We start from the raw sequence: 11,372 nt of genomic DNA on the forward strand, positions 1-11,372 counted from the left end.
GCAGACTCCTTACTGCTTGTCTTGTGTTCAAGAACTTCCACTAAGTGTTAAGTGTGAAGACTTTGACTCCTGTACCTTACCTATACTATAGATTAAGAAATGAGCCATGGCATGGGACAGGGTCACTTCTGACAGGAGAAATGGGTCCCCAGGTCTGAGCCCTCTTTTCCCTTAGGCTCTTGCCAACACTGTCTTCCCCACTATTAACCTTGTTTGTCATGTGGTCTGGCCTTTGGTCTTCCACTATGACCTGGAGTTTTGCCTCCTCTTTTGAAAGAGAACCCAGCTCTCCCCCTTCACGTGTTTTTTTCACATTCGTTCCTCCTGTCCAGTGTTCATCTCTCAGGTCCTCCAAGCCACCTAAGACTTTATTAGGTCATGAATAGCACAATGAAAATGTCTCCTTTGATTGTCCCTGAGCTGTGTGAATTCTAACAACAGAGCACCTGACCTGGGGCTGAGGCACCTCTGTGCCACTGAGCTGCTCATTTCAAGAGCTCTCTTGGGGCAAACATTCTGGATTTTGCATGATCTAATGCTGGGAGTTTTGATTAGTGATTATTTTCCTATGTCTTCTGCATACCCTTAGGATTAACCAGTTCTGTCTGAAATGCCTGCATGGTGCCATACATTTTCAGTGGAATTGTTTATAGGTTAGGAAAGCATAAATGCACATTTATCTATAAGTGGGGAAGAGGCTCAGAAGAAGAGTTGCTGGTGGGGGCTATAGCTTTTTGGTTCTTGTTTTCAAATAATTAAATGTTTTCAGACATTGGATCCTGTGTACCATCCACTGGTAGCCTGCTTACATACTTATCCTGAAGAAGGTTTGGGGCCTTTGATATCTTCTACTTAGTAATTTTTTTTTTTTTTTTTGGTGTTTTTGAGACAGGGTCTCCCTGCAGCCCCAGCTGGCCTAGAAGTCACTATGTAGACCAGGCTGGCCCTGAACTCAGAGATCCACCTGCCTCTGCCTCTGAGTGCTGGGACTAAAGGCATGCACCACCATGCCCAGCCTTACTACTTAGTAAATGTAAAAGTCATGGCACATCTACAGACAGTTAAGGAAAGCTGCCTACTGGAAGCTCACTTCAGTAGCACCTCAAGAAGCCTGAGGTTCAGCATTTCACTAATAGCATTAAGTATGAAGCTAAGAGCTGTTAGCCCAATCTGTAGCAGATCCTCTTGACTGACAAAAACCACATGGATTTAAGGCTGGACATGGTGGCACACACCTTTAATCCTAGCAATTGGGAGGCAGAGGCTGGTGGATCTCTGTGAATTCCAGACCAGACTGGTCTGCATAGCAAGTTTCGTAACAGTCAGAGCTATACATAGTGAGACCCTGTCTCAAAAATAAATAAAAAACATGGATTTTCATTCATATGTGTGTGTGTGCATGCATGCGTGTGTGTGTATATACATGTTCGCTCTGGCATGTGTAGACCAAAGGCTGAGGTTAAGTGTCTTCCTCAATTGCTCTCCAGGGTCTCTCATTGGAACATTACCAATTTGGCTAGTCTAGTTAGCCAGCTTGTTCCAGGGATCCACTGTCTGCCACTCAAGTGCTAGGATTTTAGGCAAGCCACACACACCTTCCCAGCATTTACATGAGTGCTGGGGATCCAATCTCTGTACTCACACTTGCACAGCAAGCACTTTACTCATTGAGCTATCTCACTAGCCTCTAGTTCATTCTTTCATGTCACATATCTCTAGTCTGAATATATTTTCTCTGGTCTCCTGAGGTCTCAAGTGGTAGTAGACTAGGTTTGTGCACTGCTGCTATGGGCCTCTGCCCACCTGCCATGGGAGAGCAAGCTCAGATGCCTAGTAACCAAGAATATGGGGCCCATTTAAAGCAAAATAATTTTGTTACTTAGAAGAACTCAAATGTTAAGGTCCACTTCATACCTATAGTTTCTGGAAAAAAATTTCCTCACACTTCCCTGAATTGAGGTCATCTCAGTAAAAGTTTAGAAGGAAGATTGACAAAACCTTTATTTGAGGGACCTGAGAAGATCACATCCATCTCTTACTTTCTTGTTCCAAGTACACTTCATTTATTTCTAATAAGATGCCCTTCCACAAAGTGAAATTTACTGTGTGAAGACTTACAGAGGTGAAATATAAATAAATTTCATGATTTTTATGAAAATTTTAAATAGCAATAGTTCCCTGGGAGGTAGAAATAGTTCCATCTGGGCTAGAGAGATGGCTCAGCAGTTAAAAGCACTAACTGTTCTTGCAGAGGACCCAGGTTCATTTCCCAGTGCCCATATGGTGGCACCCACAGCATCCAGTTCCAGGGGAATCCAATGTCCTCTTCTGACCTCTGAAGGCATTGCATGACACGGTTGCACTGCATTTACATACATGCAGGCAATACATCCATATCTGTAAAATAAAATAAGTAATAAAAAATTTTAAAACCACATGTTGGCTGGGCATGGTGGTGCACATCTTTGATCCCAGCACTTGGGAGGCAGAGGCAGGCAGATCTCTATGAGTTCAAGTCCAGACTGTTCTACATAGCAAGTTTCAGGCCAGCTGGGGCTACAGGGAGACCCTGTCTCAAAAAGACAAATAATAATAAATAAAAACCAAATGTTTCTATCTGTCGATCAGACATTATGAAAATAATGTCAATGAATAATTCAAGAAAGTAGACAAGATAGTGATCAGATGAAGCATCCAGGAGAGAATGAAAATTTAAATGGAGAACTTCATTTATGGACAAGTTAGACATATTTCTCTCTATTCTTCCCATTAAGTACAGAAAAACTTTATACATTGTATATAAAACAAAATTTGAAAAGTGGGAAGATGACAGTGGTTAGAGTTCTTGAGAGCTAAAGGACAGGCAGCATGGAAGTGGGTTCTGGGGTTCTCTCTGTTTCTCTATCCCCTAATGAGTGCCAAGAAGCTGGAAACCCAGAAATGCTGAAAGGTACAGACAAGAAGAGCTCCAAGGAAGGAGCTCTTTCTTTGGGAAAAGGACCAAGAAATGAGTAACCTAGCAAGTTAGACTATTTTGAGACAGTAATTGCACTACTCCAGACAAATGCCAGAAAGCTGAACCCCATCTCCACCCCTGATCAGCAAAGGCTGAAAAGGAGCCTATGTTTTACCCTCACCTGCCATAAATGAATCCTTCACACTAACCTCAGTGATGTCAAAATGGGAAGCCAGGACTTCTGCAGCACATAATTGTAATAAAGGCCCTGCTGTGGTGTCAGAAGGGGCCACATGGGGAACAGTACAGGCACTCCCCACACCTGGAATAAAAGGCCAAGGAAGAACTTCAACTTCCACGCCCATCTGAAAAGATCAAGGTAGACTCCATCCTCCTCACCAGAACGGTGTCAGAGGACATCTACTTAAACAGAAGATCTGAATATAATACAGAGTCTTGTCTTTGTTTCTTTCTCATTGCTGTGATAAAATTCCCTAACAAAATCAACTTAAGGGAGAAAGGGCTTATTTCAGTTCACAGTTCCAAGGGATAGTGTCCATCATTATGTGTAAGACATGGCAGCAGGCAGGGAAGGCATGGTGGCAGAGCAGGAGGCTGGCTGGTCACACTGCATCTGCACTCAGGAAGCAGAGAATGGACAGGAAGTGGGCCCAGGCTATAAAACCTCAAGGCCCACTCCCAAAAACCCACTTCCTCCAGCAAAACTCTACCTCCTAAAGGTTCCATAGCCTGTCTAACTAGTGCCACCAGCTGGAGACCAAGTGTTCAAACATGTTAGCCTATAGGTGATATTTCATATTCAAACCACAATACTTACAATACCTAAAATAGCCAACATATAGTTTTCAATTATTTGTATGCAGATGTGCAAATATTTCTGTGCATGTGGAGGCCAGAGATGGAGGTTTCATATCTTCTTCAATCTCTCTCCACCTTATTTTTCGAAATAGAGTCTCTCCCTGAACCTGGAACTTCATTGATTCAGCTAGGCTGGCCAACCAATGAGCTCCAGGGATCTGCCCATCTGTCCCCTTCACTCTCCCAGTGCTGGGATTACAGATGCAAGCATGCACCTTACCAACTGAAGCAACTTCACCAGCTCTAAAATCCCGATATCTTTTTAAAAAATATTTTATCTATTATTTTTATTTTATGTGTATGTGTGTATTGCCTGCATGTAGATAAGTGCACCCATGTTGTGCAATGCCCGTGGAGGACAGAAGAGGCTGTCGAATCCCCTGGAGCTGGAGTTACAGACTGTTGTTAGCTGCCATGTGGGTGCTGGGATTCGAACTCGGGTCTTCTGCAAGAACAGTATTCTTAACCACTGTGCTCTCTCTCCAGCCCCTCAAGATATCTATTTTTAAAATCTCACTCATTTTGCTAAGATTCCAGAAAATTTCAGTTAATAAAAAAAAAGCAACAGACTCCAACATATAGATGCCTGAATTATCAGACAAGGATTTTAAAACTCCTATGATAAAAATAATTTGATGAACACTTAAAAACAAATTTATGACAAATGATTTTTAAGAGTCTTGGTAAGAAACAGTCTTCACAAAGGAAAAGAAGATATGAGGAAATGGACAGATCTGAAAAGTTCAGTCATCAAAATTATACTCACCAAATGGACTTGGTGAGCAGAATGGAGGGGACAGAAGACCTACTTGTCTGTCAGTGAGCCTGAAAACACAATAGTAGATATCATCCAACCAGAACAACGAAAATAGATGTTTTTAAAAAATTAGCACCACAGCGAGAGAGATAGCTCAGCAGTTAACAGTGTGTGCTGCTCTTCCACGGGTCTCAAATTTGGTTCCTAGCACTCACACCAGGTGACATATAACTGCCTGTAACTCCAGCTCCGGCAGAAGCTGATGATTCTAGTGGCACCTGAGGGCACCTGGGCTCATATGTGCATACATGTGAGCACACACACACACACACACAATTTAAAATAATAAAAATATTGCCTGAGTGTGGTGATGCATACCTTTAATCCCAGCACTTGGGAGGCAGAAGCAGGCAAATCTCTGTGAGTTCAACCCCAGCCTGATCTACATAGTGAGTTCTAAGCCAGCTGGGGCTACAGAGAGACTCTGTCTCAAAAGGCCAATAATAATAATAATAATTTTTTTGAAATTAGCACTCAGGGGCCTAGAAAAGTGGTTCAGTGCTCTGTATGGAGAATGATCTGTGATAGTCATGCTTTCCAATGAATTTTTTTTTATTTTATGTGTATGCATGTATTGCTTGCATGTTAAGTAAGTGCACCTGTGTCATAAAATGCCTGCGGAGGTCAGAAGAGGCTGTCGGATCCCCTGGAACTGGATTTATGGACAGTTGTTAGCTGCCATGTAGGTGCTGGGTCTTCTGCAAGAACAGTCAGTGTTCTTAACTGCTGAGCCATTTCTCCAGCCCATGAATGTGTTTTTTAAGTATACAGCAAGCAGGAGTTAAAGAATAAAAAGCAGGGGCTGGAGAGATAGCTCAACGGTTAAGAGCACTGGCTGCTCTTGCAGAGGACCCAGGTCTAATTCCCAGCACCCACATGACAGCTAACAACTGTAACTCCAGTTCCAGGGGAATCTGACACCTTCTGACCTCTGTGAACATTGCAGGACATGGGTGCACTTACACACATGTAGGCAATACACTCAAACACATAAAATAAAAACTTTTTTTTTTTTTTGGTCTTCTTCAGACAGGGGGTCCCTGAAGCCCCAGCTGTCCTGGAACTCATTATGTAGACCAGGCTGGCCTCGAACTCACAGAGATCCACCTGCCTCTGCCTCCCAAGTGCTGGGATTAAAGGCGTGTGCCACCACGCCAGGCCAATAAATAACATTTTTAAAAAAGAAAAAGAAAATAGCAGATAATGAAGCATCAGATCAGACACAGCAACCAGCCAAAAACAGCTGGAGAAGCAAACAGTCAGATGGAGCCTCTGACTCACAAGGAGGGTCCCAGGGAAAATGTCTTCTGGGTGAGACTTCTGATTAACCATCCCACCATAGGCATTTTTATATCAGTAAACAGTAGCTGAGTCTTTTGCTTTGAGAAGGTGCCTGGGAATGATTTACCTTTCAGCTCTCTTCAAGGACACAATATTTCTACTCAAATGATTTACTCTCCTGTTTTCAAAGGCATGCTATTTTTACTCTTGGGCTATTTTGCTGTTTTCATTTTCTTTTCTTGCAGGACGAGGGGGCTAGCCCATCTGTGGAAAAGGGGTCTTGGAAGAAACTTTAAGACAGTCATGCTTGGGTATGGAAGTAGGGGAAAGAGCTATCCAGCTTCCAGAGGCAGCTTTGCAGTGAGTTTGCTTTTGTTTTTGTTTTGGGGTGTTTTTGTTGTTGTTTTTGAGACAGGTCTCCCTGTAACCAAGCTTGCTTGGAACTCAGTATGTAGACCAGGCTGGCCTTGCTATCTATCCTGGTTTGTTTCTCCAATGCTGTAACAAAATACTCTGACAATACCAACTTGGGGAGGAGAGGGTTTATTTAACTTACATCTTCTAGGTCACAGTTCATCCAGGAGCCCAAGGTAGGAACTCAGGGCAGGAATCTGAAGGCAGGAGCTGCAGTACAGGCCATGGAAGAACACTGCTTACTGGCTTGCTCCCTGGCCCCTGCTCAGCCTGCTTTCTTATGCAACACAGGCCCACCTGCCCACGGGTGGCACCACCCACAGTGGGCTGGGCCCTCCCACATTACTCAACAATCAAGAAGATGCCCACGGACATGGCCACAGTCCAGTCCAATGAAGGCAATTTCTCAACTGAGGCTCCTTCAACCCAGGTGTGTCAAGTTGACACTAAAGCTATCTAGCACACTATCAGAGAGATCCACTTGCCTCTGCCCCTGCCTCTCTGGTGTTAGCATTTAAAGGCATGCCTGGCTTTTTGCAGTGAGTTTAAACAGCACATAACAATGTACTGATATAATGTATATTACACTCAGCCAATAAAGTGTATGTCATGCAAGCATGAGGACTTGAGTTCAGGTCCCTAGCACACATAATAAAAAGCCAAGTGTGGCAGCACAAGCCTGTAATCCTAGCACTGGTGGAGCCAAGACAGGAAGATCTCTGGGCTTGCTGGCCAGCCAATCTAGCCAAATCAGTGAGTTCTGGGTTCAGTGAGAGACCCTGCCTCAAAAACTAAGGTCAAGAGCAATAGAAGAAGACAACTGGCATCCATCTCTGGCCTCCACAGGCACACACACACACACAAAATTTGCACTCCAGAATTTATGAGGCTTTATCAAAAGACCTGGTAGTTAGGCTACGAGATCAAGGTTGGCCTGGTCTACATAGTGAGTTCCAAGCCAGCAGGGACTACAGGGAGAACCTGCACAAAAACAAACAACAAATAAATGGCTGAAGGAAATTCTTGAAACAAAAGAATCTTGAAACAACAGGAAGGGAAGAAGGACAGTGGGAGCAAAATATGGCAAGTTGGGTAGATTTTCCTCTCCACTTGAATCCTGTATGTTTGACAGTTAAAGCAAAAATTACATTATCTGATGAAGTTCTCAACTCAGGAATATTAAAGACATCTAAAAACAAGATTGAGAAAAAGGACTTCACTGGAGGCAAAGTGTCTAACAATGTCACTAGAACTGTAAAATGTCAACACCAGTATACGATGTTAACTGCTCTAATCTATAAAATGTGGATTTGGACATTTTAGCAGCTTGAGGGCATATGGAAGCAGGTATATTCGGCAGCTGGAAAGATGGCTGACTCTGCTGTAGACGAGGGGAAAATAGCCAGTCAAGAAGGCCTCACACGCTAGAGAGTGAGTGAAGGAGCACGGGTGGAAAGAGGAGGAAAAGAGCTCCTATCTCTGAGAAAGGAAAACACTGACCGAAGATACACTTTTCTTGAGACGGTCCATTTATCCCAGGCTGGCTTTGAACTCCCTATGTCTCTGAGGATGACCTTAAATTGATCCTCCTGCGTGCTTGGGATTACAGGCAAGTGTCACCACGCCAGGTTTATGCAGTGCTGGAGGTGGAACACAGTCTTGTGCATCCTCAGCAAGCGCCTTACAGCCCCAGTCCCAAAATACGTATTTAAGGGGAAGTGAGAGAGACTGCGGTGGACTCTCCTGTCATCTGCTGAAAGAAGGAACAAACCGAGGCGAAGGACTTGGAGATCCCGGGCGGGATGAACACCCAGAGACAGAAATTCGGGGAGTGTCAGGAGCTAAATCCAATTTCCAATCAGGCTACTTCAAACTGTAAAATAACGAAATATCCACCAGGCGGCGGCGTCTGCGGAGGCTCGCGTATCCCATCAGCCCAGGCGCTCTGCGTGGATGTGGACTCTCTGGTCCGCATCACGTCTACTCTCCCGTCCCAACTGACGTTGGGCAAAGATGGCGGCCGGAACAAGCAATTACTGGGAAGGTGAGGGCGAGGCATCCGGGTGGGTCCGGCTAGGGGCAGACTGGGCTGACGGATTGGGACTTGAGGGAGGCCGTCGAGGAAAGAGCCAGACCTAACGGACGGCCTGCTGGGGGCTGAGCCCAGCCGAGTGGAACCCGGGGCCTGGGAACGCGGGGAAGGGGCTGGCAGGGGCTAGCCGGACCTGGCGGACTGAGCCGGACCAGGGAAGGGACCGGGGATGGAGGCTCCTGATCAGCTCGACCTGGGTGAGGGGTGGTGGAGCTCCGAGGACCGGCCGTGGTTAAGCTGGAGAGGAGACGGGTGCAGAACGAGAAGATCCAGAGCCCGGAAGACTGGAGTACTCAGTACCTTGGAGCTGAGGTCACTGTCGGAAAATCGGGGAAAGGAGGAAATTGTCAGTCCCGGCCATCGAGAGGAAGAGTGAACCGAATGTCTCCTCCTGGGTCCCAGTTGGCAGCTTCAGATTGAGACTTCGTGGGGATTGGGTGATTGATGACAGAACTGCCTTCTGCCACAGAGGCTAGGGTCGGTTTTGTTGGAAAGATAAAGTTAAAAGAAGTTGAGTGGGTTCTAATGAATACGTTCGCTTCTTCCACCAGGATACTTTCAAGTGCATTTATTTAATTCCTGAAAATGTGGTCCAGTCAGGTGAGGTCATATAAAACATTACTGGACCATGATGAACCACAAAAATCAGAAACGGCTCACCTCACCTTTTTCTTGGAAGTGTTTGCTTTTCTACTCTTAAAAAAATAATAACAACTCTTGACTTTTACCTGTTTCCTCTTGTTACCTACCTACTGAAGCCGCTGGAAACCACAGCTTTGCCACTATCAGCCACTCGATCCAAGAAACTGAATCTTAAGTTCATACCGGTCCTATTTTCAAAATGCTTTTTACTTGATGTTTTCCATTAGAAAGATAATTACTAGAATTACAGAGAGGCAAGCCTGTTGTTGCTCAAAATAGGTATTAAAATGTCCAGGTAAAGTATTTGTAAAGTAGCTAAAATACATTTTTAAATTATGCCGACGTGGTTGCTGGTATGTAATAGTCACTCGACTGGGTTTTTGAAACACTATACTGTAATAATTATAGCAAGTCTTGATCGGCAACATACCTTGTGCCAGATGCTTTAAGCATATAATTACTAATGCTTAGAAAAACCCTAAAGGTAGAAGTTTTAAAAAACAAAAGACCAGTATTCTTAGGTGAATTGGAGTGTCATTAAATCTCAGAGTCAAGTTAGGTGGCTGATCTGAGATTTGAACTGGAATTTGGTCTCTGGGTAGATAGATAACTGTGTAACTCTGCTTCCTGCCTCTGGTTGCAAAATAAAATGAAATAAATATTTTTGTTTTCCTTATCCGTGAGACATTTGTAAACTATTCCTGTATTTCAGTCCTTTTATTTTAAGCCCACTTGATCATGAATAGAAGTAGTCAGGTACATGTAGGGAGGTCTAGCACTGCTTTTCCTTCAGCCCCTAAGATGCCAAACTTAACACCAGTTTCTCTTTTTGCTTCTACCTTTAAAACTTAGGCTTTTTTGTTTGTTTTTAACTGCTACAGTTGTATTTGGTCTTGTTAGTAACACATTTTACCTTCCATTTTTTTCCCAGTAACTTTTTGGAAAGGCAATTTTTAATTTTTGTTAATTTGTGTTTTTTTTATGTCCAATTGCTAAGTCATTTTACTATTACAAAAAGAATCCCAAAATGCTAACAAAACTTTGGAACATAAAAAGTGAAATATCTCTCAAAAAGACCTATATCTGCTTATAGAGTTAACTGGTAAATTGATGTGATGGTTATAAATCATACTGCTTTGTGGCTTATATTCTCTTGTGTTTTCCTTTGAGTTACAGAGTTCTAGTTATTGCTGTAAAAATAATCTCAGGGATGTTAGAACTTTTGTTGCCTAGTTGTTTTTGGATTAAAACTGATATGTTGTATCTCCCACTGCTTACCCTCTTGCTCCCATCTAAAGTATAAATATGTGACGAATTGAGTTCTCGGGTAAGTCTTTGGTTTCCTCCTTTTAACACTTTATATGGGGAACTAAATCAAGAGATTAATATCTGATCATTTTCATACTTTGCTTCCTTCAAAATAGTGTAGTGATTTTTAATGTCTTGTTAGACAGTGTCTGATTACTTGCTTTTTAAATTTTCTTAAAGATCTCAGGAAACAAGCTCGACAGCTGGAAAATGAACTTGACCTGAAACTAGTTTCCTTCAGTAAACTGTGTACAAGCTACAGTCACAGCAGCACCCGAGATGGAAGACGCGACAGGTATAGGTACTACCAGATTCTGTCTCTTACACATTAAACTATATTTTTTTTATTTTATGTGTATAAGTGTAATGCCTGCATGTGTGTGAGTGCGCCTGTGTTGTGCAATGCCTGTAGGGATTAGAAGAAGGCATTGGATCCCCTGGAACTAGAGTTACAGGTAGTTGTCAGCCGCCATGTGGGTGCTGGGAATCAAGCCTAGGTCTTCTGCAAGAGCAGTTGAGTGCTCTTAACTGCTGAGCCATCTCTCCAGTCCAGTATTTTTTAAATTATTATTTTTTATGGGTATGCGTGTATTGCCTGCATATATTGCGTGCATGCATGTATGCACCTGTGTCATGCAATGCCTGCAGAGGACAGAAGAAGCCATTGGATCCCCTGGAACTGGAGTTATGGACAGTTGCCATGTGGGTGCTGGGATTTGAACCTGGGTCTTCTGTAAGAACAGTTTTTAACCGCTGAGCCATCTCTCCAGCCCTACAATATAATTTTTTTATTTTGCATTAAAAAGACATATAACTGTGCAACTTGGTCTGTTGGTGAATTTTTGGTGTTTTCTTTTTTTTTTTTTTTGTTTTTTGTCCTTGGTTTTATTTTTGAGTGACCAAATTCTTGAGACTAGCATTTATTTGGGATCCCTAGACAAAAATTGTGACATGTCAGGAAGAAACTGCTAGAGTTTAAAAAG

General features: G+C 43.2%; 1 protein-coding gene across 3 annotated transcripts in view; it reads left to right on the forward strand.

Annotated features, from left to right (window-relative positions):
- The first annotated feature begins 8,285 nt into the window (after positions 1-8,285).
- The window catches only part of Gosr1 (golgi SNAP receptor complex member 1), a 45,332-nt gene continuing 42,245 nt past the window's right edge, over positions 8,286-11,372 (forward strand). The window contains exons 1-2 of one of the 3 annotated variants that reach the window (XM_029561433.1): positions 8,286-8,391; positions 10,570-10,690. In XM_029561433.1, coding sequence (XP_029417293.1) covers positions 8,361-8,391; positions 10,570-10,690 — 152 coding nt within the window. In that variant the 5' untranslated portion in view covers positions 8,286-8,360. The remainder of the gene's footprint in view (positions 8,392-10,569; positions 10,691-11,372) is intronic. The other 2 variants (XM_008828739.2, XM_008828740.2) reach the window with 2 other exon arrangements.

This window comes from Nannospalax galili, unplaced genomic scaffold (genome assembly GCF_000622305.1).
Source record: "Nannospalax galili isolate Female #2095 unplaced genomic scaffold, S.galili_v1.0 scaffold212, whole genome shotgun sequence".
In the NCBI taxonomy this organism is placed as follows: domain Eukaryota; kingdom Metazoa; phylum Chordata; class Mammalia; order Rodentia; family Spalacidae; genus Nannospalax; species Nannospalax galili.